This window comes from Melopsittacus undulatus, chromosome 8 (assembly GCF_012275295.1).
Source record: "Melopsittacus undulatus isolate bMelUnd1 chromosome 8, bMelUnd1.mat.Z, whole genome shotgun sequence".
Lineage (NCBI taxonomy): Eukaryota > Metazoa > Chordata > Aves > Psittaciformes > Psittaculidae > Melopsittacus > Melopsittacus undulatus.
Window position 1 is genome coordinate 2,750,882 of NC_047534.1, and position 26,963 is coordinate 2,777,844.

At 61.7% G+C, this 26,963-nt stretch overlaps 1 protein-coding gene across 1 annotated transcript; it reads right to left on the minus strand.

The window, feature by feature from the left end:
- Positions 1 to 715: 715 nt before the first annotated feature.
- Positions 716 to 25,927, minus strand: MYO15A (myosin XVA). The gene is made up of 64 exons (XM_034065344.1): positions 22,469 to 25,927; positions 21,227 to 21,309; positions 20,971 to 21,034; positions 20,776 to 20,885; positions 20,485 to 20,559; positions 20,194 to 20,284; positions 19,973 to 19,978; positions 19,609 to 19,712; positions 19,041 to 19,104; positions 18,475 to 18,588; positions 18,145 to 18,306; positions 17,947 to 18,060; positions 17,789 to 17,847; positions 17,455 to 17,578; positions 17,270 to 17,365; positions 17,059 to 17,190; positions 16,572 to 16,697; positions 16,350 to 16,427; positions 15,835 to 15,989; positions 15,673 to 15,718; positions 15,441 to 15,565; positions 14,790 to 14,907; positions 14,523 to 14,698; positions 14,366 to 14,450; positions 14,073 to 14,126; positions 13,868 to 13,949; positions 13,635 to 13,765; positions 12,877 to 12,972; positions 12,551 to 12,786; positions 11,576 to 11,754; positions 11,426 to 11,498; positions 11,105 to 11,296; positions 10,888 to 10,982; positions 10,715 to 10,803; positions 10,508 to 10,628; positions 10,321 to 10,373; positions 10,128 to 10,191; positions 9,903 to 10,041; positions 8,842 to 8,932; positions 8,665 to 8,761; positions 8,376 to 8,497; positions 8,203 to 8,262; positions 7,948 to 8,023; positions 7,132 to 7,247; positions 6,872 to 6,990; positions 6,650 to 6,791; positions 6,379 to 6,490; positions 6,191 to 6,265; positions 5,657 to 5,862; positions 5,465 to 5,586; positions 5,321 to 5,387; positions 5,111 to 5,183; positions 4,854 to 4,927; positions 4,701 to 4,783; positions 3,978 to 4,108; positions 3,767 to 3,861; positions 3,323 to 3,400; positions 3,013 to 3,109; positions 2,319 to 2,479; positions 2,103 to 2,236; positions 1,884 to 2,017; positions 1,272 to 1,405; positions 899 to 1,039; positions 716 to 817 (listed from the first exon to the last, which is right to left on the minus strand). Exons 1-64 carry the CDS (start codon positions 25,925 to 25,927, stop codon positions 716 to 718), a joined length of 10,212 nt encoding a protein of 3,403 aa, XP_033921235.1.
- Positions 25,928 to 26,963: the final 1,036 nt, after the last annotated feature.

Below are 26,963 nucleotides of genomic sequence, written 5' to 3' on the forward strand. Positions count from 1 at the left end.
GGGAAGGGAATGGGAAACTGAGGCAAGGGAATGGGAAACTGAGGCACTGGGATTGGGAAACTGAGGCAAGGGAATGGGAAACTGAGGCACTGGGATGGGGAAACTGAGGCAAGGGAATGGGAAACTGAGGCAAGGGAATGGGGAAACTGAGGCAAGGGAATGGGGAACTGAGGGAAGGGAATGGGGAAACTGAGGGAAGGGAATGGGGAAACTGAGGCACCGGGAATGGGGACACTGAGACACCGGGAATGGGGACACTGAGGCAAGGGAATGGGGAAACTGAGGGAAGGGAATGGGGAAACTGAGGGAAGGGAATGGGGGATGTGAGACACTGGGATTGGGAAACTGAGGCATGGGGGCAGCAGCCAGTGCAGCACAAGCCAGGGAACACCGAGTCAGGCCGGTCTCATGGACGTGTATAAAACTCTAAGGACAACAGTGCAGGGGAGACAGGAAATAGCATCCATGGTGGGATTCCATGGGGAGCTCCATGATGGGATTCCATGGTAGTGGTCCATGGTGGGTCCCATGGTGGGTCCCATGGTGGTGGTCCATGGTGGGTGCCATGGTGTGTTCCATGGTTGATTCCATGTGGGTCCCATGGTTGTGGTCCATGATGGGATCCATGGTGTGTCCATGGTGGGATCCATGATGGGATCCATGATGGGATCCATGATGGATCCATGACAGGATCCATGGTGTGTCCATGCCATGCTCATAGCAGGGTGATCTCACTGGGCGGCAGCGTCAGCCTCTTCTCCCGTGCTCCCAACAGCCTCTCCATGTGCGCAGCCACCACCCGGCACAGCTCCAGGCCCTGCCGGAGGGGACCACAACCATGGGTGTCCCTGCCAGCGCCATGGGACCCCCCCACGGATGCTCCCCGAGCATCCCCAACCTGCTCCAGCTGCAGCTGGGTGATGCTCTGTGCCTGGAGGTCGCCCAGGGTGATCTCCACATAGGGGTAGCTGGAGCCGGCTGTCGGACGCTGTGTCCGTGTGGATTGGATCTCCTTCAGCTGGAACTTGGCGATGGGCTCCTGAGGAAGCGGATAAGGGGATGGTCCATGTGCCCCAAGGGGACTGAGGACCGGAGGATGCTGGTGATGCAGCCCTGGGTGCGCTGATGGAGCTGAACCTGGACCGTGCTTTGGGGAGGGATATCACCGCCTCCCACCATCCCATCCCATCCTATGGTGCCACAGGCTCTGTCCCGGGATGGGGACAGGAGCAGGGGGTGTCCCCCCCACACACACACAGCCCCCCACCTACGTGGGTCTCCTTGCTGAGGAAGTTGAGGCCGTTCTGGTTGACAGCCAGGATGCAGGGGGAGACGATGGTGTTGTTGCTGCAGCTCTGGATGTAGAAGAAGGATGAGCCGAACATGGGGTAGGCGCTCAGCAGCCCTGCGGGATAGAGGATGGGGTCTCAGTGCCCATCACCACCCTGTCCTGCCTGCTGAGGGACCAAACCAACCCCAAGCATGGTAGGGGCACTGAACCAGGACCAGGACTGGACCCAGGAGCAATCAAGGAGCCCTATTGCAGCCTGCTGGGAAAGTGGGTGGCCAAGCAGCCTGCTCTGTCCTGCTGCTGTGGTCCTGCCCTCCATGAGCAGCATCCCACTGGCCATGCAGCATCCTTGGCTCCATGCAGGGCCCATCCCAGGCTCCCCATGGATGAGCCACCCGGAGCATCACACCCCAGCAGCATCTCCATCAGCATCACCTCCTGGGCATCCCCATCATCATCGTTCCATCACATCCTCAGCAGCACCACATCCCCAGCAGCACTGCATCCTCATTAGCATGCATCCTCATTAGCATGTATCCTCATTAGCATCACATCCTCACTACCATCACCTCCCTGGCTCCATCCTGCTCACCCAGGAACTGTGCCCTGGCCTGGTGGGCGCTGAGCGCCTGCGCTTGCTGCATGTGCTGGGTCACCATATGGAGCCAGGATTGAGCCTTCAGCAGGCGGAAGAGCTGTGGTGGGACATAATCCTGCATCTCTCGCCTGCGGGGAGCCGGGGGTCAGGCTGGGGGGTCCCGCACCCCATGGGATGCACCCCAAAACCCAGACCCTCCATTGCCAGCCCTACGCGGTGGGGAGGTGATGGTGGTCCTTGGCTCGGTGCTGGAGGGCAGCCAGCTTGGCCACGTGTGGGAAGTGCTGCTCTGCCGGCCTGGCTGGTGGCAGGACAGTGAACAGCCCCTTGAGGTAGTCAGGGAGGACCTGGAGGGGCAGAGAACAGGGGCAGGGTGTGGGGATGGAGCACAGGCCATGGCAGGGGGACAGGGACATGGGGGGCCCTGACCTGGTTGTAGTGGACGGTGACATAGAGCTCGTTGTCAAACTTGAGGGGCTGTCCCCAGACCACGCGGCGGCACCAGAAGGTGTAGCTGGTGTCCCTGCGCTCCGTCTCGGCGGCCACATCCAGCACGTATTCCCGGCGGGTCAGCGGCCGCACGCTCTGCCCTGTGCCACCCCAGGAGATGGGCACTATGAACAGCATCCTCATGACAGCATCTTCCATGCACAGCATCCTCCATGCACAGCATCCTCCTGACAGCATCCTCCATGCACAGCATCTTCCATGCACAGCATCCTCATGACAGCATCCTCCATGCACAGCATCCTCCATGTACAGCATCCTCATGACAGCATCCTTCATGAACAGCATCCTCCATGCACAGCATCCTCCATGTACAGCATCCACCATGCACAGCATCCTCCATGTACAGCATCCACCATGCACAGCATCCTCCATGCACAGCATCCACCATGCATGGTACCCTTCATGCATAGCATTCACCATGCACAGCATCCTCTCATGCACAGCATTCTCCATGCATTGTACCCACCATATGTGACATCCACCATGCATGGCACCCACTGTGCACAGTATCCACCATACGTGGTACCCATCATGTGTGGTACCCACCATGCACAGTACCCACCACGCACGGTACCCGCCATGCACGGCCATCCTGTCCCCAGCAGCCCCTCACCTCTGTCGGTCACCACAAAGAGGATGTACTCCTCAAAAGCCTCTGGATGCTGCAGCCCCATCTCACAGCACAGCTCCTCGATCACATCCAGAGCCACCTGTGTATGGGGACAAGGAGGCTGGGATGCTGCCACATCCCCCTGCCACACAGGGCTCCCATGTTGCTCCCCGAGGAAGAGGAGAACAAAGTCCCCCAGCTCATGGACAGCCAAGGGGTGAAGCCCTCCCCACATCTACACCCCCAAGGCACCCACAGATGGGGGTTCCTCTGTATCTGGGCTGCACAGAGCCTCTTGCCCCCTCTAACTCACCGAGCACGTCTTGATCTTGAGGTGCCTCTCAATGCCACCAGGCAGGAGGAAGAGCTGGCGCTTGGCGCTGCGTCCAGCCTGCATGGGGGGGACACATTGGGGTGCAGGGGGGGACCTTTGCAAAGCAAGACCCTAAAGGACATCCTGAATCCCCAGACTATCCCAGGGCACCATCCTGTATCTCACCCATCTTTCCTGGGTGAGCCATTGTGCCCTTCACCCCACATGTGCAGAGCTGCATCCCCACTGGGATGCTCAAGGTACCCCCAAAGAGGGACCATAAAGGACCATGCTCCCCACACCAAAAGGGGCCATGAGCTCCAGGACAGTGTCTGGGGGGGGGATCCTAAGCCATTGGGAGGACCTGGAACCTCTGGGAGTGATCTCAGACTGGCACCATCCTTACCCTGCACCCCATATGCACCCATAAGCACCCATCCTCACCACCATGGCCCTGAGCTCCGTGCTGCTGGGGAAGAGCCTGCGGCCACCAAACTGCAGGGTTTTGTGCAGGTTCAGCTCACAGGCCTTGGCAATGCCTGGCAGGGATGGGGACCGGGATGAGGGATGGGGACCGGGATGAGGGATGGGGACCGGGATGAGGGATGGAGCTGAGCCCCATGCACCCCACAGCCTGGGCATGCACAGCCCCTACCGTGGAACGGCAGCTCCGGGTGCCTGCTGGCATCCTGCAGGAAGGACAGCAGGAAGGGCCTGAGCACCTCGGAGCACTTGTAGTAAGCAGCGAGGATGTAGAGCAGCCTCCAGCCCTTCTGGCAGCTATCCCTGTGGGAAGGGTGAGGATGCACATGGAGACACTGAGAGCTTGGGGTACCCACGTGTACCCAGGCAAGTGTCCCCAGTGCCAGGCTGTGGTGTCCCAGCAGGGATGATGGATGGCTGGGAACAGGGATGCTGCATGGCCAGGAGCAGGGATGATGGATGGCCTGGGAGCAGGGATATGGATGGCCGGGAGCAGGGATGCTGGATGGCCGGGAACAGGGATGCTGGATGGCTGGGAGCAGGGATGCTGGATGGCCGGCAGCAGGGATGCTGGATGGCCAGGAGCAGGGATGCTGGATGGCTGGGAGCAGGGATATGGATGGCCGGGAGCAGGGATGCTGGATGGCCGGGAACAGGGATGCTGGATGGCTCGGGAGCAGGGATGATGGATGGCTGGGAACAGGGATGCTGGATGACCAGGAGCAGGGATGCTGGATGACCGGGAGCAGGGATGCTGGATGGCCGGGAACAGGGATGCTGGATGGCTGGGAACAGGGATGCTGGATGGCTGGGAACAAGGATGCTGGATGGCTGGGAGCAGGGATGCTGGATGGCTGGGAGCAGGGATATGGATGGCTCAGGAACAGGGACTCACGGCTTGGAGCTGCTGTTGTTGGTGATCTGCTTCACCACCTGGCAGTAGACCTCATCCCGCAGGACCTCATGCTCTGCACAGAGCTGGGGACAGGCACAGCTGCCAGCCCCTGCCCAGGACACCCCCAGCACCCAGCACCCACACAGGATTTACCCTGAGGATGGTGCAGACACTGTCCAGCTCCGTCTGCCCTCGCAGGGGATGGTCACCCATGAACTTCATCACGGCTGGGGACAAAGGCACTGGTACTGCTCATCCCATCCCTTCCCCAGGGATATGGTCCATTGGGTGCGGGCAACAGCCTGGACCTCTCTAGACCATCCCATCCTGGTCCTCTCCAGGCCACCCCATCCTGGTCCTGCTCCCACCCTTCCCCAAGGATAGGGATGGGGCTGGTGCCATTTGCCTACCTTGGAACGTCTCCGTGGCCAGTTTGCTGATGCCACCATCCACAAATTCAATGAGTGACTCCTGGATAGGGGTCTAAGGAGGGAGAGCATCAGCAACCGGGAGCATCCAGAGGGATGGGGTGAGCATTGGGGTGTCATTCACATCACCCCCGAGCCCAGCAGGGTGACCTGCAGGTGACAGCAAGGCAGGGACACCCCCGTTCCCCTCACCTTGCTGTATGTCAGCATCTCCAGCACGTTGGGCACATCCCTTTTGGCCTTCATCCCGCAGGGTTCCCTAGGAGAGGGATGAAGGAGCAGATGGGCATGGGTGCTCTGATCCAGAGCATCCCCATCCCATTGCTGGGTGCTCACATTGCCTCCCCATGCCGTGCCGCACGGAAATACTGCCTGGCAAAGGGCAGCATGGGGCAGGTCCCTGTGCTGGCACCAAGCTCCTCACTGCTGTCACCCTCTGCTGTGCTGGCCGGGGATGCCTGTGGGGCAGAGCAATGGGTACCGGGTGCATCCAGCCCCATGCATCAACAGCCCCACACCAGCACCCACCTCCCCTTTGCGGTCCAGCTCCTGTGCCACAGCAGTGGAGGCCACAGCCACGGCCACGGCTGCTGGAGCCACCACCTTGCCCTGCTTGTCCCTGGGCTCCTCTTTCCTCTCCGCTGGCAAATGGACAAAGTCTGGGGCTGCCACAGGCTGGACGTACTCAGCAGGGAAGAGACCGGAGCTGCTGTGGATGGCACCAAACTTCCACCCTGCAGTGGGCACATGGGGGATGGATCCAGGCTGGCAGCTCCGCCTGTCCGTCCCCTCCTGTCCCTGTGCATCCCAAGCCCTTTCCAAGGGGTCTGGCTGCAGGATTTGGGTGGAAAAACTGATGTTGTTCAATGTAAAGCAATGGAGAAGGGGCCACAAAGCCCAGTTCCATCTGGGATGTGGGGCAGTGTGGGAACCGCAGCAGAGCATCCCCTGCATCAGGTTGGTACCAAAAGGAGCCCGACCCATCCAGCTGAGGGGTGGCAGAGGCAGGATCCTGCCCCATACCCCACCCCAGGGCAGTGTGTGCACACCAGGGATACCCACCGAAGTCCTGGGTGCCTGTCTTCAGCTCCTCCAGGTACATCACCTTCTTGCGGACCACACAGCCATAGTAGTGATCTATGGGGACATCATGGGGTGTCATCCACATCCATTATCCAGAAGCCATCGGTCCTGCCATCCCTGTGCCCCACATTGCAGGTGTTTTGGCATGGGGGGGGGACACCACTCACCTCTCTCAGGATGCTTCATTGGCTGCAGGTGGATGATGTCCCCTTTATGGAAGCTGAGCCGGCTCTTGTCCTCTGGGCTATAGTTCCTCACAGCCACCACGTACTGGGAGTCCTGGGTACGGGGGGGGGGGGCTGGCATAGCCCATGCATGCAGGCACATGCATGCACACACAGGTACACACATGTACATCACATCCCACCCAGCACCCACAGCCACTGGGTACCCATCACCACCCCGGGCATGGTCCCATTTACAGGGTGCCCCCCCCACCTTCCTGAGCTCCGTGATGAAGTGATCAACCATAGCCTTGACGTGTGGGGCTTTGGGGGAGAATAGGATGAGCTTCTCGCTGCGCAGGTTGAGCTCCAGCATGTTCCTGGATGGGGTGGTCACGAAGAGCACATCGGCATAGCTGGGGAGGATGAGGGATGCTGGAACACCCGGCACCCACAGCACCCATCACACCCGCACCGAGCGGGTCCCTGCTCTCACCCGTATGCCCGCAGCACCCTCAGCTGCTCCCCAGGAACATTGCTGCCCTTCACCATCCGCAGCAGCTTGACACCAGTGTGGGACACAGCCAGGATCTGCACCCCCGTCCCCACACTGCCCTGTGGGGTGGGACCCTGCCTCAGTGTGGGGCATGGGGATGGGGGCACCCCACACTGCCCTGCCCCATAGCTGCACCCTCGCCGTGGGGCACAGGGATAGGGGGCACCCCACACTGCCCTGCCCCATGGCTGCACCCTCACCGTGGCAGGGAAGAGGCGAGAGAAGTACACATCACAGCCATCGCGGGCGGCTGTGATGATCTCCCTCTTGACGCTCTCGGTGGCCACAGGGCTGAAGGAGTCCAGTTTGTTTTCCGCTGTGGGGAGAAACAGACACTGGTATTTGTCATCTACTATCTATATGCTGTAGTCTCATACTATATATATAGTATACACCCCAGCATGCATATATATAGCATATGTGTGTGTGTATATATATCTCCCAGGGAGGATCCAGACACAGGGTTCACAGCAAGAGTGGGGATGCTCATCCCCATCCCAAGCCTTCCCCTGCTGCATCATTATCCTAATGCAGCAAACCTGGCCGAGACCTGACACAACTCGTGACTTTGTGGAGCACTAAATGATGGGATCATGGAATGATTTGGGATGGAAGGAACCTTAAAGCTCATCCATGGGCAGGGACACCTTCCACTGGAGCAGCTGCTCCAACCCCTGTGTCCAACCTGGCCTTGAGCACTGCCAGGGATGGGGCAGCCACAGCTTCTCTGGGCACCCTCACAGGGAACAGCTTCCTTATATCCAACCTGAACTTCCCCTGTTTCAGTCTGAACCCATCACCCCTTGTCCCATCACTACAGTCCTGATGAAGGTTCCCTCTCCAACATCCCTGTATCACAGGGGCTCATTGCATTTGGAAGCAAAACTACCCCATCTTTAAGCAGAGCTGGTTGTGGCTTGGAGATCCCCATCAGATGAGGATGGATGGTGAGATCCCCCCAGGTTTGGGCCCCATAAGTGTCCCCCCCATCCTGGGAGCAGCAGGATGCAGGTTACCGAAGAGGGACTTCATGCGGAGCCGCTCCTCCTGGCTGAGCCGGATGCAGGTGTTGGAGAGCACATCATTGAAGATCTGGGAAGGGGGTGAGGAGCAGTGGGGCTCTGTGTGCCCCATTGCCCTGCCTGCTCCCTGGGCTTGGGGGAGCCAACAGGGACCCCCTGCTCCTCCGTGGCATGGGGATGGATGCAGTGGGATGAGTGAACCATCACCCCAATGATATGAGAGGTACTCCAGCTCCTAGGGGACCTCACCTGCCTGAAGATGAGGTCGAGCAGCAATGGGTTGTTGATGCTGTCCTTGGGGTAGAACACCTGTCAGGAGGGACACCAGCATCACCAGCATCACCCCAAACATAGCAACAAGCCCCTTTATCCCCATAGCATTCCCCCATCATCCTGTCCCCATCCTTATCCCGTCCCCACACCTCCTTCCGGATGTATATTTTCCAGGGCACGTTGTGGTAGGTGTAGAAGTCCTCACTGCAGCTCCGGTGCAGCTGGGTCTGGATCTGCTGCGCCTCGGATGGGAGCTCCCGTGACACAGACACTGGAAAGGGATGGGAAGCCCCACACATCCCTGAGGGAACCACCAATAGCCTCTCACCACAAGGGGAAACTGAGGCACGGGGACCAGGGAGGGTTTAGCTAGACACAGGTTATCCCATAAGGATGCTGTAGAGCTGGACCCCCCCAAGTGCCACTGCCCTGCAGTACCTGGGGACCGGGTGGCCACTGCACGTCCCATTGGTGGTCGCGGTGGGTACCTGCTGCTGGTGACCGGCTTCACTGTGGCCACCACCTCCTTGGGGGCCTGTGAGGCAGAGTCACTGCTGTTGGGGATGGTGACACCCCCAGCCTGGTGTGGGGCACATGGGGTGGCTCCATCCCTACCGCAGCCGCTGGCACTGGGGATGCTGAGAGCTGCTCCTTCAGGATCTGCAGGGCTTCCTCGTGGGGGTCCTGCTTCTTCCCAAAGAGCTTGCTGTGGAGACAGCACCTCACATTGCCTGCATCCCAGCAGCACCTGTATCCCAGCATCACCTGTATCCCAGCATCACCTATATCCCAGCATCACCTATACCCCAGCATCACCTGCACCCCAGCATCACCTGTATCCCAGTATCACCTGTGCCCCAGCATCACCTGTATCCCAGCATCACCTGCACCCCAGCATCACCTGCACCCCAGCATCACCTGCACCCCAGCATCACCTGTATCCCAGTATCACCTGTACCCCAGCATCACCTGTATCCCAGCATCACCTGCACCCCAGCATCACCTGTATCCCAGTATCACCTGTACCCCAGCATCACCTGCATCCCAGCATCACCTGCACCCCAGCATCACCTGCATCCCAGCATCACCTGCATCCCAGCATCACCTGTATCCCAGCATCATCTGTATCCCAGCATCACCTGCACCCCAGCATCACCTGTATCCCAGCATCACCTGCACCCCAGCATCACCTGTATCCCAGCATCACCTGCACCCCAGCATCACCTGTATCCCAGCATCACCTGCACCCCAGCATCACCTGTATCCCAGCATCACCTGCACCCCAGCATCACCTGTATCCCAGCATCATCTGTACCCCAGCATCATCTGTACCCCAGCATCACCTGTATCCCAGCATCACCTGTACCCCAGTATCACCTGCATCCCAGCATCACCTGCACCCCAGTATCACCTGCATCCCAGCATCACCTGCACCCCAGCATCACCTGTACCCCAGCATCACCTGTATCCCAGCATCACCTGTACCCCAGCATCACCTGTACCCCAGCATCACCTGTATCCCCAGCATCACCTGCACCCCAGCATCACCTGCACCCCAGCATCACCTGCACCCCAGCATCACCTGCATCCAGGCATCACCTCTACCTGGCATCACCTGCATCCCAGCACATGCACCCCCATGCAGGAGGGGCCGGTGTCTGTGGGGTGCAGGGTACCTGTGGGGCTGGGATCCCCGTGGGGCAGGCTGGCACTGCCGGATGATGTTCCGGATGTCGTGTGTGGGCCGTGGGAAGTGCTCCGAGTTGAGCCGGGAATTCCGCACCAGCTCTCCTGGCCACCGCCGGCCCACGGGGGCTGTGGGGCCAAGCACATGGCTCAGGGGTCACTGCTGGGGCCGACACCAGCCCCCATTGACACCCCATTGCACTGGGACCCCTTACCTGCTTTCTGCATGTAGGGCCGGGGCTGGGGGGCACGGGCTGGTGTCCCCTCTGCTGCTCTGCCCTACAAAGGACACCCCACTGTGAGCATCAAGACCCCCCCCCCCCAGTGCCCCCAGCCCCATAGAGCTGCCCAGGAGAGCTGTGGGGCAGGACCCAATCCCTCCCAGACCCCCAGCTCTGCCCCACTGACCTGTGTCTGGTTGGCATCTGCCGGGTGCTGTAAGGATGGGGCTGGCTCCGTGCCTGTGGTGCCAAAAGGGGAGCGCTAAGACAGGGTGTCCTGTACCCCCCAAACTGGGGCTATGGGGTGCAGGGATGACCCCACAGCAGGGATCAGGAGGGGAAACCGAGGCAGGGAGCTGGCTGAGGGTGCTCACCTCTTGGCTGCTGTGTGTCTGCAGGCACTGGGGGTCTGCTGTGCTCAGCATCACCATCCCTTCCTCCTGCACCACCTCTTCCCTTCATCCTCTGTGTGACAGCAGCTGGCTTCTCCAGCTCCTGGGGACAATGGGATGGATGAATGGATGGGTGGATGGATGAAGGTCAAGCCAACTGCACCCCCAAAATGCTGGGCTCCCTCTCACCCCATTGCCATAGGAGAGCACAGGGTCGAAGAGGCTGTCCAGGTACCGGTCCAGACCCTTCTGGCTGCGCGGCTCCCCAAACTCCCCATCTCCTGTGGGACAAGGAGGGATGTGCTGTCAGCAGCACAGCTTCACCATCATGGTCCCACATGGGTCAGGGGGTGATGCCCTACCATGGGGATGGTACATCTCTGTGGATGGCAGCGTTGGGGCTTTCACAGCTGGAGGAGGAGGCACTTCATCCAAATCCAAGCCGTGTCCCAACACCCTGCACAGGGAGAGGCTGTGCTCATTGTGCACCCATTGGGTACCAGATCACCACCAGGACCCCATCCCATGCCTCTGCCGGCACCCATCCAGCGGGGCACCCATCCCTGCCCGGGTACCTACGCCCGGCTGTCCCCGCTGTGGCTCTCGGCTCCATCCCATGCAACCAGGAAGCAGGACTTCTGCTTGGGGAAGCCACGGAGCAGCTCGAGGTCGGAGATGAGGTCCAGGACATAGTCATGACCAGCCAGCTCGGCCCATTGGGCACCAGCCTTCATGGCCACGGACCAGCCCCGCCAGCCCTCCACCAGCCCCCTGCCAACAGCGGGATGGGGATGGGAGTCCAACAGCCTCCATGGGGACACCCTGGACATCCCAGATCCTGGGGTCACCCAAAGTGATGCTGAGCCCCATGGAAGGGATGGGTGCTGAGCTGCTGGGTACCTGTGCTTCAGGACATCCCCTGCCAGGTCCTCGCCTGTGGCCCAGGAGTGGACAGGGCAGGAGAACTGGTCACCTGTGGAGGGATGGGAGGTGAGCAGGACCCAGCAGTGCCCCCTGCCCCTCACTGCCCCAGCCCCACACCACCAGCACCATTGAAGCAGTGCAGGTCCAGTGCCATGCTGGCTTGCTGCCGGTTCGCCGTCCACTCCAGCAGTGATGGGGGGTAGGCTCTGGCGGCCGCGGTGCCCAGCTGGGACCGTGCCATGGCGTGCATCAGCTTGCGCTGGCACACCGGCTTGTAGCCAGCGAAGGCGTAGTCAGAGACGAACCTGGGGGCAAGGGAGGATGCTGCAGGAGGAGGGATGTGGGCAGCATCCATAGGCACATGTGGCAGGCTGGTCCCAGGGACCACAGAGGGACCAGGGGCATCCCTGGAGGGATCTTGGTAGCATCCTGGGCGTATATTCCAAGCGGGCCCCCAAGGACCATTTAGAGACCTCAGAGCATCCCCAATAGGACTTGCATGGCATCCCTGGGCACATGTGTGAGGCTGGTCACAGGGGACCACAAAGGGGCTAAGAACATCCCTGGAGGGATCTCAGCAGCATCCTTGGAGTATATTACAAGGTGGCCAGAGGGATTCTGGAGGGCCCTGAGCATAATCCCTGGCCACATGTGCCAGGCTGGCCTCAGGGACCCGGGAGTGACTTCAGAGCACCCCCAGTGGCACCTGGGCAGCATCCTCAGGCACAAGTGTCAGGCTGGCCCCAGAGGATCGCAGGACACACTAAGAGCATTCCTGGAGGGATCCTGGCAGCATAATGTGTGCTAAGGCTGGGCAGAGGGGTCCTAGAGAGACCTGAGCATAACCACTGGCCACAGTGGTTAATAATGTGTGCCAGGCTGGCCCTAGGGGACCACAGAGGGGCTAAGAGCATCCCTGGAAGGATCTCAGCAGCATCCTTAGCACGTGTGCCAGGCTGGCCCCAAAGCCCATGGATGGACCTCAGAGCATCCCCACCTTGACCCAGCAGCATCCTCAGCCCCGTGTACCAGGCAACCCCAGCAGCATCCCCAAGGATCCCAGCCGGCCCCAGCACCCATCCCGCTCCCCATCCACCTCACTTGAGCAGGTACTTGTCAAAGGCAGCGGAGGGGGGGAAGGCGCTGAGGCAGGCGGCCAGCAGCAGCCAGCCCCGCTCCTCGTTGTTGACGTTGGTGTTACGCCAGACCTGGTTGGCCGCTTGTGCCAGGAGCTCGTCCCGCAGCCCCGGCACCGACAGCCCCTTCTGCACGATGTAGTTGCCAAACAGGGTCTCCTGTGAGCCTCCCAGCGCAGGGTCCCCCATGAACCGCAGGATCTGAGAGGGGACAGTGAGGTCCTTGCCTCCGGCCCCAGGCAGGGAGCAGGCAGGGGACCACGGTGATGGGCTCTGTGCCATCCCACCTACCAGCTGGAAGAGGCTCAGCGCCTCGTGGCACAGCTCCTCATCCAGCCGGGTGAGAGGAGCCATCAATGGGGCAGTCAGCATCCCGAACGCTGGTTCCTGCGGTGACACCCGCACCCATGGCTATACCCCAGCCCTGGGGACAGGCTCAGGCTATGAGGGACCAGCCCCATGGTGCTGAGCATGGGGTTGATGCTGGATGGGGACTACAGGGCTGGGGCGCAGGATGGGGCCGGTAGTCTCCCAGCAGCGGTTTGGGATGGGCTCAGTGGCACCAGGGAGCGGGATGCGGCCCCGATGCTGCCATTTGGGATGCTGGGGACCGGGAAACACACGGCAAAAACAGGAGGCGAGGAGGAAGAGGGAGGAAAAGAGAGCGGGGACGGGGCTGGGATCCCGGGAACAAAGCCACCTGCTCCACCGCCCCAGCGTTTCCGGATCTGCCCCACGTCGGGCGTACAGGAGGGCTCGGCCGGTGTCAGTCCATGGCCTCAGCGGGGTCCCCCCGGCCCCTGGAGACGACAGGAACCCACGGGGAGGGAGGGAGGCGGCGGCCGGCTCCTTGTGGCACCGCAGCCCCCCCGGGGCCGGCCCCTCTCGCACCCCACAGCACCCCCGGGGCCGGAGCCGGGGCTGAGCCCGGTGGGGCAGAGGGAGGAGGCTCCGGACTCCCCTCCGCGGGGGCCCCTGGACCTGAGCGCTCACGACCGAGGAGTCCCCGACCACGGGGCACGTTCCCCTCCGCCGGTGCCCACCTTTACCTGGAAGTGGCCCCGCACGTACTTGGCCATGGGGTAGTCGTTGATGTCGAGCGGCAGCGTGAGCTGCGGGTCGGGCTGCAGAGCCGGCGGCGGCACCAGCACCACGCAGCCGGCGTTCACCTCCCGGGCGGCTGCGGCACAGAGGGAGATGGGGCACGGCCATAGGGATGCATGGAATGGGGTGGGGGGTAAGGGGGGGGAGCGGTGCTGGCTGCCCCACAGGACCCGCTCACCTGCGGCCGCCTCCAGCAGCCCCATCAGCTCGGCCGGGATCTCCAGGTGGGTGACGTCCACCACCTCCCTCCTGGTCAGCTCCTGCAGGCACAGAGCAGGGATGCAGCACCCATGGGTGCTTCAGGGAGCACATGGCAGGGATGGGAGCAACATGGGTTGGATAGCATCACATATATGCTTCCTGCAGTGCTGCACAGCCATTACCTGCTTCATCCTTTCCTTCTCCTCCTCTGCCCGCCGGCGGGCATCCTCCTTCTTCTGCAAGCAGAGCACCCACACTGAGCCCATGCCATGAGGGAGGCCAAGAGGCAGCCGTTTGTCCCCTGGCATCACCAGGCTCCCATGCCAAAGAGCACCATGGCGCATGGAGGAGATGGAAGGATGGGCTCTGTGGGGCTCAGGGTCTGTGGTTGCCTCTCCAGCCCCACCACCGAGCATGCAGCAGGGAGGAAACGGGTGCCAGGACCCCTTTATGGCTGTGCCATCCCCATCCTCACCTTGAGGTACCGCCGGCGGTTCACATAGATGTGCACCAGTGACCTGAACTTGATGAGCGTGCGCCGCATGCGCCGGTACCGCTGCCTGCGATGGGGAGAGCACCCATCACCCTCCGCCACCCTTCAGAGCCCCCCCAGCACCCCCAGGCACCCCAACCTGGCCAGGTATCCCCTTGCCCGGCTCTGCAGCAGGATGATCTTCCTTCGGAGCGAGCGGAAGCGCCTCTTGATGAAGAAGGTGCGAGCATAGCGCTGGAGTGTGAGTGCAGCCAAGTGATGGGCACGGGCACGTTTGCTCTCCAGGGCCTGGTACAGCTGCTCCTTCAGGAAGAGCTGGGAAAGGGGGTGATGCTGTGAGACCCCCCCCTCGGCTGCCATCCCAATGGGCATCACCGGAGCTAAACCCCATGCCCAGGACCAGCACCTTGGTGACACCGACGTAGTACATGCTGGGGCTGACGGGGCAGAGGCTCCTCAGCATCTCCACGCAGTTGGAGCCGTTGGGAATGACGTTGGACCACATGTCAACGAGGCAGCGGTACCTGGGTGAGCAGGGACACCATCACCACACCGGATCCCAACACCAGTGTGGATCCTTCCTGCGTGGTGGTCACCGTGGGTACAGGGATGCTGGAGAGGGACTCTTCATCAGGGATTGCAGCAACAGGACAAGGGGGAATGGGTTTAAACTGAACCAGGGGGAGATCAGGCTGGATATAAGGAAGAAACTCTTTACTATGAGAGTGATGAGACACTGGAACAGGGCACCCAAAGAAGTGATGAATGCTCCATCCCTGGCAGTGCTCAAGGCCAGGCTGGACACAGGGGCTTGGAGCAGCTGCTCCAGTGGAAGGGGTCCCTGCCTGTGGGAGGGCTTGGAGCTGGAGGAGCTTTAAGGTCCCTTCCCACCCAAACAATTCCATTATTGTTCAATTCTATACCTAGAAAGCTGCTGCTGCTGCTGCTGCTGTGGACCAAAGCAGGGGGGCTCCCAGCTCCCATCAAAGCATCCCTCCAAACACCCCCCATTCTGTGCTCTACCCTCACCAGGATGCTGGTACCCAACCCCAGGCACCTGTCAATGAAGACAAGGAAAGGGATGCGGATGGGGAAGCCTTCCTTGCGGATGCGGATGGTCTCCAGGATCCCTGAGTACCGCAGCTGGCTGCTGACCACATCAGCCTCAAAGAGCCCTGGTTCCTGGGGAGGAGATGGGGAGAAGCTTTAGTGGCCATGAGGGAAACCCCTGTGTGCCCACCCCAGCATTGGCATCACCATGGGTAGGGAGGCCCCAACCAAGCTCTCACCTTCTTGTTGTTGGGTTTGAGACAGCGCACGAAGAAGGGGTTGCACCTGCATTGAAGACACCGCATTGGCCATGGGCAATGGGACAAAGCCAACCTGGCCACCTCGGGCTTGGTCCATGGTCACCCTGCTCCCACCATCCCAGTGCTCCTGCCTGTGCTGACCTCTCCATCCTCTCCACCAGCTCCAGAAGTGACTGCTGGAAGCGGGCGGCCACAGTGGGAGCCTTGTACCGGCGTGTCCTGGTGCTGCTCCTCCTCATGAGGCTCCTCTGCCGCGCCAGCACCTGGGCATGGCCGAAGAAGAGGTTGGCCACCACCTTGGGGAGATGGGAAGGGTTAGGGAGGAGGAAGGTGGGTGGATGGATGGAGCAGCAATCCTGGCTCCTCTTCCCAGCCCAACCACTGCCTCTTTGTCCATCTGTATCCCTTATTCGCAGTTAGATTCCCTGGATAGGGATGGGGAAGCACAAGAGCAGCCTCTGTGTCCCCCTTTGTGCCAGTGCTTGAAGGGTCCAAGCCCAGAGGACCCCATGGGAAGAGGGCACAGGAGGCATCTTCTGCTTCTGGTCCCCCTGGGCTTCACCAGCACATGTGTGGGGACATGAAGGGTGATGTGCATGGAAGGGGGTCATCCATGCCTCCCGTGTCCCTAGGACCAGGGTCTAACAGGGCCCTACCTTGGTCCTGCTGCTGAGGAACAGGTCCAGCACATCCTGACGGACCTGGTCATAGTTCTTATCCAAAAACTTGTGGACCTGGCAAAGAGCAAAACCTCATAGGGGCAAAGAGATGCAGGCCAGGATGTGCCCCTATAGATGGACCCCTCAGCTGCCCCAACCCCATAAACCTCCTCTTTAACCCTCCTTAAGACCCCAGCTGAGCATCCCACTGCCCCATACCTGGTAGGTCACCTTCCCTGCGTAGTGCTTGATGGTGAACTCGGGCAGTGGCATCTTCGGCTTGGTGTACAGTGGGTTTGTCCCATGGTGGTAGTGACACTTCTGGAGGAACGTGTGGTCGGTGGCCTAGGGATGGATGCAGGGATGAGACATGGAGCGGGTCATGGAGCAGCCCATTGGGATGTAGGCATCGGGATGGGGATGCCTGGACCAGATCTCAGCTCTGCCACTGGCCATGGGCATCTGCTCCTCTGTGCCTCAGTTTCCCCATCAGAGACCCCACAGTCTCATATAGGGCAGGTTTCTCAGTAATTCCTGCAAAAGCAAGTCCTCTGGGGGAAGCTGCTCCAATGGCACCGACCTAGGACTTCATGGGGCTTGTTTCCAGCCTGGAAACCCCAGGGAAGCCTCCCAGGTTCTCCAGGAATGCAGCATCCATAGGGAATGGATCCCAACCACATTGACCACCCAGTGCTGCCACCCTCACCTGGGGGAAGCAGCTCTGGTCATCCAGGATGCGCAGGATCCCATAGGGCTTCTGGGAGATGAGGTCAATGCAAGGCTGGTTGTCACTGAAGGGGATCTCCTTCCACTCGATCTGCTCCCGCAGGTACTCCTCCTATGGGGCCAGCCCTCGGTCAGCCCCATGGCGATGCTCAGCATGGGGCAGAGCCCTGCACAGCTCCCTGGGCCCAAACCTGCTCCTCCTGGAACACGATCTTGTTGAAGAAGAACTGCAGGTACTCATTGGCATAGTTGATGCAGAGCTGCTCAAAGCTGTTGAAGTTGAGATCCTGCAGGAAGGAAGGTCCATGGAGCCTGAGGTCCCACAGCACTGGGGATGGTGCCTGGGTGGGATGGAGCTGGGATGGATCCTGCTCACCTCAAAGCCATAGATGTCCAGGATGGCGATGGAGAGGGCCTCCTGCCGCGGGTACACCAGCTTGTTGATGCGGTCGGTGAGCCAGCCGAAGAGCAGGGAGTAGAGGGTCTTGGCAATGGCATCCCTGAATGGGGAAGACGAGTTGGAGCTCCAGCATGGCACAGTGTGGCATGGCACACACCACCACCATGGCTGCCAGCACCCCTCATAGCCCAGGACACCCCTCAGTTTTACTCACCAAGAGCCAAATCCTCACTGGTAGACTTGGCCACCCCTTTCCCATCCCAGCATCCCACCTCCTGCCCCATCCCATAGGAACTCCCTTCCCCTTTACCTGGCATCCACAGCACTTTCAACAGTCAGAGGGGTAAAGATCTTCTCCCTCAGCGTCTCCTGTTCGGGATGCACAAACCCAAGGATGCGATGGAGCTTTGGGATCACAACCCACGGCTCCCAATGACCCCATTCCCTGCCTGCATCCCCTGCACTCACCGTCACCTTGAAGGTGATGGCTTTCTGCAGGCCCTCGGGGGACACCTGCAGCAGCTCAGCCACGGTCCGGATCTCCGTGGCGCTCACCACCATGGCCACCTCCTGGCAGTCACTCTATGGGATGCAGCAATGGGATGCAGGGATCCCCCATTGCCGCATCCCAGATCAAGGAGCACCCTTTGGATACCCTTTGGGTACCTCGTATTTGTCGAAGTAGACGTTGCCCAAGTGGAGGACGGAGGAGAGGATGCGGAAGATGCTGTTCTGCTCCTCCACACTGAAGCTCAGCGCTTCCATGGTGCTGAGCAGGCGATGGAAATCCTCCTCATCGTTCTTCCCGGGAATCTCACAGTTCCCACCCTGGAATTGCCCCATCCATGCCATCAATGGATGCCATTGGCAGGGAGGGGGGGCGAGATTGGGACACCCTCCCCATCTGCCTGTTGAATGCAGGAACCCACCAACACCCCAAAGCTCGGTCAGCCCCCCAAAAGGAAGGTGCCATGGGGCTGTTTGGGGTCACCCTACCTGGTTCAGGTAGTAGTATGTCTCGGCGCCCTGCAGGCAGTACCGCTGCCGCTGCTGCGCAGGCAGCCCTGCCAGCATCTCATAGAAGATGTGGTAATTGCGCTCGCTCTTGGCCTGGGATGCAGAGGATTGGGTGGGATGGGGTCCATGGGGTGGGATGGGGTCCGTGGGGTGGGATAGGGTCCATGGGGTGGGATGGGGTCCGTGGGGTGGGATGGGGTCCATGGGGTGGGATGGGGCCCATGGGGTGGGATGGGGCCCATGGGGTGGGATGGGGTCCATGGGGTGGGATGGGGTCCATGGGGTGGGATGGGGTCCATGGGGTGGGATGGGGTCCATGGGGTGGGATGGGTCCATGGGGTGGGATGGGGTCCATGGGGTGGGATGGGGTCCGTGGGGTGGGATGGGGTCCATGGGGTGGGATGGGGTCCATGAGGTAGGATGGGGTCCGTGGGGTGGGATGGGGTCCATGGGGTGGGATGGGGTCCATGGGGTGGGATGGGGTCCATGGGGTGGGATGGGGTCCATAGGGAGGGCAGGGATGGAGGGAAGAGCCTCGCACCCACCTGGAAGACCACACGGGACTTCTCCAGCAGGTACTGCGAGGTTATGGCACCGCAGATCAAACCACTGCAGGGGTGAGAGCAGGAACCCAGCTGCAGGCTCAGCATGGGCAGGGGCTCTGACCCCATCCCAGTGCCCATCTGGATGCTCCCAGCAGCACCAGGGGGTTGGTTCTGGTCCCCGGGTACCCCCAAAAGGGATGGGTGGGCAGAGGAAGGTTCCCTGCATCCGGCTCCCAAGCTAGGGCTGGAGATGCTGCACCCCAGGGTGACATTGAGCATCCCCTGTGGGATCAGTGGGGATGAGCAAGCATGGGAATGGGGGATGTCACAGGGATGAAGAGTGGTCACAGTGCCAGCCCAGGGCACAGCATCCCTGCCCTAAGGACAGTGAACACTGCCTGTCTTTAGGCAACATTACCTTATCCCTACCATTATCCCCAGAAGCATCCCTGTGTGCATCCTATCCCAGCACCAAGGGACTGTGGGGCTGGGGGCCGGGTTGGGCACCCCAGGACACAGGGAGGGGACCCCCACAGGCAGGAGCTGCTCAGCTCTCATTGTTACTTACTCCTCCAGGAAGATCTCCACAAACTTCCCAAACCTGCTGGAATTATCATTCCTGACGGTTTTGGCATTGCCGAAGGACTCCAGCAAAGGGGTCGCCTCCAGGATCTGCAATGGGGAGAGATGGGGCCAACCCAGGCACCCCAATACCCCCACCCGACACCCTCCAGCCCCATGCGGACACCCTAATTCAAGGTGTGCACTGAGGCCAGGTTGCATGAGGATGCAGGAGAGCACAAGGACCCCATGTATATGCATGGACCACACTCCCACATCCATCCCTGCATCCCTCCTGCATCTAGGGTGATGTGGCCACCACGATGCTCAATCCCCTTGAACCATCCCAGCCCATGTGTCCCATCTGGTACCTCTATCTGCAGTGATCCAGGTGGAAGCAAAGGATATGGAGGAGGAAACAGAGCCATGAGCAGGGGATGGAGGAGAAGGCAGGGAGGGGGGATAAGGGGCTGGGGACAGGGGATAAGGGGCTGGGGACAGGGGATAAGGGGATGGGGACAGGGGATAAGGGGATGGGGACAGGGGTAAGGGGCTGGGGACAGGGGATAAGGGGCTGGGGACAGGGAGGTACCTGTGGGGCAGTGCTGCGCTTCTGGCTGACGGCTGCCAGGTACCGCAGGATCAGTTTGGTGGCTTCAGTCTTCCCTGAGCCGCTCTCCCCACTGAAACACAGGGAAAGGAACACAGCCGGGGCCATCACCAACCCAAGAGGGGCTTAAAGGGGTCTGCACACCCCAAACACACCCGGCAGCCAGTCCCCATAGGGGATGCTGCAAGGATGGGCTGGTGACAGCATCCTGCATCCAGCAATGAGAGCAGCACTGATTAGGGAGGGCTGTGCATGGGGATGGCTGTGTCTGACCTGATGATGATACACTGGTTGTGTTTGGCATCCATCACTTTGGAGTAGGCGACGTTCGCGATGGCAAAGAGGTGCCTGGAGTGGGGAGAGGCAGAACTGGGTGAGGGGGGGTCTGGTGCCACATTGCCCCAGTACAGGGACCCCCATTGCACCCTGAGCATCCCCATGCACAGACAGCACCTGACACGAGGGGACCTGGGACCACTGGGGGCTGCTGTAGGACCAAGGGGAGGGTAGTGATGGGTACAAGTGCCCCTGACCGCAGGGTGTTTGGGTTACCCCAATACTCACGGTGGGTTCTCGCCCAGGGCTCTGCCCTCATACTGCAGGACCTGCTCTGTGCCATAGATGTCATAGAGCCGGTATGGGTTCACCGACACCAGGATGCTGCCGATGTAGGTCTATAGAGAGCCAGGTTTGGGTGCTGACCCCCCGAACACCCCACACCCAGGCTCCTCATGGGGTGCTCTGCACCCCTAAGCTTACATAGATGAGCTGGCGCTCGAACCGTGTCCGGATGTTGCTCAGCACCGCTGCCTCCTGGAGGTCCCTGCATAGAGCAGAGGCTGTGTTAGGGGATGACAGCGGGACAGGGGGCATCTGCTGTCCCCAAGCCTGTCCCCAGCATCCCCAGGAGGATGGAGCAGACCCTGTTCTGGGTTGGGATGGGATGGAGTGGGATGGGATGGGATGGGAGCAGAGGGGGCTGTAAGTGCATGGATGGGGGACAAAGGATGCTCACTCCAGCTGGGTCATGTCCTCCAGTCCATCCTCCTCCTGTGGCTCCTGGTACCGCACAATGGGCAGGCTGCACAGGGACTGCATCTGCATGGAGCAATCCAGCCCCATCACCACAGGACAGTGCCACCCCCCCACCCCCTTCAGTGTCCTATCTGGCCACCACCACCCCAAACCCACCATCTATGACCCCAAATTGGGGACCCCACAGCCAGTGATGGCAAGGACCCCAAACAAGCATCTCACACCCCCAAAACCAGTCCCCCAGCAAGAGTGTGGTGTGTTAGGGGATAGCAGCAGCACTGGAAATGGGGACATGAGGCCACCAAAGCATCCTTGGGGACTGGTCCAGGCAGCACCTCCAGGGGAGAGGATGGAAGGGGGGTGTGATGGGGGCCAAGCTGTGGGGCTGGGGGCTGCTCCCCATGCCTGTGCCCCACAGAGGTGACACAGGATGGGTAGCACCAGGAGCCCACACTGGCAACATTCCAGTGAGGGCAGGAAAGCAGACACCAGCCGGGTCAGTGCACAGGGATCAGATCTCAGCATTTCCATACGTGAGAGTCAAGTGTCCCCGATGGGGCCTTGCATGGGGGGGATACGTAATGGGCAATAACAACCCCCATCCACCCTGCTCCCTATGGCAGGACCCCCATCAGCATCAGTGCACCTCTTATAACCCCACGTTGGGTGCTGCAAACCCCCTGGTTCTAGTGTCACTCACCATGGAGCCAGCAACCACAATACACCACCCATCCCGGTCCTTCCAACTCCATCCCATCACCAGCACCGCATTGCGCTCCCCCCATCACAGTCCTTGGAGTTACCACCTCACCCCACAGCTCCATCCACACCACTGGCACTGCATCAGGATCGCCCCATCCCAGTCCCTTGTGCTACCAGCTTATCCCCTTACTCCATTACATCACCAGAACTGCATTGGGATCCCCCATCCTGGTCCTTGGAGCTACCACCTCATCCCACAGCTCCATCCCATCACCAGCACCGCATTGGGATCCCCCCATCCCAGTCCCTTGTGCTACCAGCTTATCCCCTTACTCCATCCCATCACCAGAACCATATTGGGATCCCCCCATTCTTGTCCTTGGAGCTATCACCTCATCCCACAGCTTCATCCCATCACCAGCACCAAATTGCACTCCCCCATCCCGGTCCCTGGCACTACCACCTCATCCCTTTGCTCCATCCCATCACCAGCACCACACTGCTCTCCCCCCGTCGTTACCTTGCTGCGCCAGGGCTGCTTGCTGCCCAGGTACCCGTCGGCCCAGGGGTGCCGCTCCCTCCAGCCGCCCCCCGACGGCCGCTGGCTCAGGTACCGGCCGATGTCGGCTCCCCGATGGCTCCCCCACCGCCGGCCGCGCTGGGAGGGCCGCTGGGGGGGTCCCTGCTCTGCCGTCCAGAGGTCGGGCATCTCCCGCACCCTCACGACGTGCTGCGCGGACCAGTGCTGCTTGTACATGCGGGACGCCCGTCGGAAGGAGCCCAACCTCTGTACCTGCGGCGTCACCACCGCGTAGCGCCCCAAGCCCTCCTCCCCGGACAGAGCATCACCCTCGACGGCCTCCGGGCCACGGCGGGGGGTGGCCGGGGAGCCGGGGGCTCTGCCGCGGGGTGATGGGAACGAGGCCTGACGCTGCGGTGAGGGGCTCCGGTCCCCGCGAGGGATGGACGGGGCCATAGGGGGCCCGGGGTCGGTCCAGCCCCGGTGCGCCGGGGGAGGGCTCGGTGACCTACGGGTGCTCCCGTCCCGTCGGGATGGGCGCTGGGGAGAGGAGGGTGAACGGGAGGAAGCGCGGCGGGCGGGCGGTGGGGATGGGGGGGTTGCAGAAGGGGCCATGCTCCTCACGAGCAGCGATGCCAGGGATTGCCCCATGGAGCGTATGGGGCTGCTCGGTTCGGCAGGGGACGGCCGGGCCGGGGGGGAGCGCGGAGCCATCCCGGCAAGGGGCTGCCCGATGCGTTGGATGAAGGTTTTGGGGGTACCAGGAGCGGGACTGGGAGGGGGGGGCACCCCAGCAGCAGCGCCCTGCCAAGGGGGCAGCTCCGCGTCCCAAGAGGGGCCGAGGCGGCGGCTGCCGGGCCGGGACGATGCCATAAAGGGGGATCTCTGCAGCGGCTTCACAGCCTTGGTGGGGGGCTCAGGGAGCCGGGGCCAGGCCTGGGGCAGCGGCAGCCCAGGGGGGCTGCTCTGCCGCAGGGACCGGGGGCTCCCCAAACGCCTCCCCCCGGGGCCCGGGGATGGAGGCGGCGCTGGGGGCTCGGGGCCGAACCGGCGGATGCTGGCACCGAGGGAAGGGGAGCGACGTGGGGGCTCCGGGCGCTGCCGGGCCGGGGGGGGCGATGGGGAGCGCCCCACGTTGGCGAAGGGGTTGCGGAGGGACGGGAGCCGGGGCTGCCCCCAGGGTGGGGAAGGGTCCCGCGGCCCCATTGCGGCGCTGTCCATCCTGCGGCCCGAGTGCCTATAGGAGGGTTGTGGGGCGCGGCGGTCCCGGGGCCCCATTGCAGCCCTCGGAGGGCGGCTGAGGGGCTGCGAGAGGGAGCGCTGCAGGAACTGTCCCAAAGGGCTCCCGCACGACCGCGCTGCGGCAACGCGGCGGCCGCGGGGGGCAGTGGGGCTGGGGACCGGGGGCTCGTACTCATCGTAGTCATCCTCATCCCGGCCCGGGGGCAGATGGGGGGACGGGGGGAGGGGGACATCGAGGCGGTCCCTGCCGAACAGCTTGACCTGAGGCCGGGGGAAGAGCCGGAACTTGCGGTTGAGGGAGAGCTTGGAGGAGAGCGTGTCCCGCATGCCCCGCAGCGAGGAGGAGCTGAGGATGGGGAACGGATACTCCTTGTCCTCCTCCTCCTCTTCATCCCACTCCTCCGGCTCTCCGGCCTCCGCTATCTCCTCCAGGGCCAGGGCATAGGGATTGCAGGACTGGGCGTGCGGCGCCCACCCCCCTTCGCTGTACTGGATGCGGTGCTCGGGGTACTCACCCCCAGGGTAGTCCCCAAAGTCCTCATAGGGGTCCCCCCTGTAGCCCAAAGGCCCCACTGTGTCCTCGCTGTACTCCTGGTCGCTGCCATAGGGGTCATAGAGGGCAAGGGGGGAGCCACCAGCAAATGATGCCTCGTCCGCCAGCTCCCCATAGCCATAGGGGGGTCCCTGGGGGTCTCCCTCCTCCCAACCCCCCCCATAGAAGCCATAATCCTGCTCTGCCCCATAGCCAGGGTAGTCAGAGTAAGGGCTCGGCCCCACGTCCTCATAGCCGTACGCTGCAGGGTAGGCTGGGGCTTGGGCATAGCCTTCCTCCTCCTCATTGTAGCCACGCTGAGGGCCGTAGGCTCCATCCTCCTCCTCACTGTAGCTGTGCCACGGGCCATAGTCTCCATCCTCTGCGTAGCCGCGCTGAGGACCATAGGCTCCATCATCCTCCTTGCCGTAGCCACGCCAGCGGCCATAGGCTCCATCTTCCTTCTTGCCATAGCCCCTCCTGGATCCATACCCTCCATCCTCCTCCTTGCCATAGCCACGCCGGTGCCTGTAAGCTCCATCCTCCTCCTCAGCCCACCCATACCGCGGCACCGGCACCTCCGTGGACCCGCGTTGGGAACGCCGCCGGGACGGCCTCCTTGCCATGCTGCCGCGCCGCGACATCCTCCTGCTGCCTCCGGGGATGCGCTTCATGTTGGCCCTGTGCCGGAGGATCTCATCTTCCGCAGGGAACGGCAGCTTCCTGGCACCGATCCGGGACAGCCAGGCCGTGTCTGCGGCACGGCCGCCCCCCGCCAGCCTCCCGCGCCGGCTCAGCACCTTCTTGGCCAACCAACCGGTGGCTGCAGCCGCTTTGCTCAGCACCTGTGCCCGTGGCTTGAATTTCCTCTCCGGCCGCCGTCGGAAGAGGGATGCTCCGTCCTCGGTGCCCGCCGGGCTGTGCCGCAGCAGCAGGAAGGATGGCTTTGCTGGCACCGCGGTGCCGGATGTGTCCTTCCTCTTCTTGCCCACGCGCTTGAAGCGCACCATGAGGTTGGAGGTGGATTTGAGCACTGCTTTGTTCTTCTTCTTCCTCCTGCGGTGGGTGCTGCGCTTGTGCAGCCCCCAGAAGAACCGAGATGTGTTCTTGAACTGAGCCTTCTTAGGCCGGCGCAAGCCCAGCTTCTGTAAGCCCACGAAGAGCCTGGAGGTGCTGCGGAGGCTCCGCTTGGCCCGGGCCTTCGGTGCCGCTGCCTCCTCTTCCTCAGCCGGGCCAGGCTCCACCAGTGCTTTGGTCTCTGCACCCCCTTTGGCTCCTTTCTTCTTCTTGATGTTGACGGCCGACAGCCCCAGCACCAGTTTGGATGTGCCCTTCAGGTTCTTCTTGGGTGCAGCATCACTGCCACCCTCCTGCTCCTCCGGCTCCAGCTGCACCTTCTTCCCCCGGCCTGGCTTCTTCCCCACCACCCCCTTGAGCACCCCCTTCTTCTCCTTCCCCTTCCCCTTCTTGGGCTCCTCCACCACCTCCTCCTCCTCATCCTTCTCCTCCTCCACCACCACCTCCGGCTCCTCACTCTCCTCCTCCTTCAGCAGCTCCGTATCCGACGTCTCCTCCGACTCATTGGGTGCCTCCTTCTTGCCTTTCTTTCCATCCTTCCCTCTCCCTTTGCCCCCTTTCCCTTTGGCTTCCGCATCCTTTTTGGGCTCCCCCTTCTTCCCGGCCATCCCACCGGCTGCGGATGCTCATGCTCCAGCCCCGGTGGGGCGCTGGGAGGTGATGCCCAGCTCCGGCACGAGGCACTTCCCGTCACCTGGAATTACCTGCATCCGATGCCAACGATGCCTATGCCTGTGCGTGTGCCCCCCTCTTGGCATGGTGCTGGTGGTGGAGGGGGGGGCAGCGCCGGTGCAGCCCCCGGTGCGAGCTGCCTCCTGCCTCCCCACGAGCTGGGCTCTGGTTGTAACCCAAGCACCGCAGCTCGTGGTGGTGGCATCAATAATGTAAGGGATGCGCTGCTCCGGCCACCAGAGCTTTCCAATGCAGTGGGGAAGGGCCCCCCACTGATGGGAGCATCCCCACAATGGGATAACGCAATGGCAATGGATCCATAACAAACACCCCCCTGCACCTCGGGGCTCCCTGTGCTCTCCAATGGGGATTCCACCTCTTCCTCCATGCAGCACAAAGGAGGATGAACCCCAAGGATGCTTTCAACCCCATAAAGCCAAAGTGCAGCACTGAGGAAGAGGAGACCAGAGCTCAGAGCACACGTTAGCCCTGGCACTATGGGCACAGCCAAAGGGAGCAATGCTGAGGGGAATCCCAACACCAGGCATCCCACACAGCCCCAATGGGAAGCAGAGAGGGTACCCCCCACACCGTGCCATGCGTGTTACATGTATGTGTACATGTATGTGCAGGGTGCACCCGTGTGCACACATAACCGGTGAGGGGGCTTGCATGTGCCACACGTGTTTGCTCACACAGGGAAGGGGGGGACCACATCAAATGTTAATGCCTGGGCTGCAGGCTCATCAAAGATTAAGCAGCACCAGCACCGCTCCATGGCCTCACAGGGGTGGATGGGGAGAGGCAGCAGCAGCATCCAGATGTGCCACAGCTGGCAGGGCCAAGAACCAGCTGCTGGACCAGACCTATTGGCTTCCTCCAATGGGCTTTACCCCACGGTGCTGTCTCATCCCCAGCCACAATCTGGCCTCCTGCTTTAATTTATAGGCATTCATCCATACAGGGGCTGCC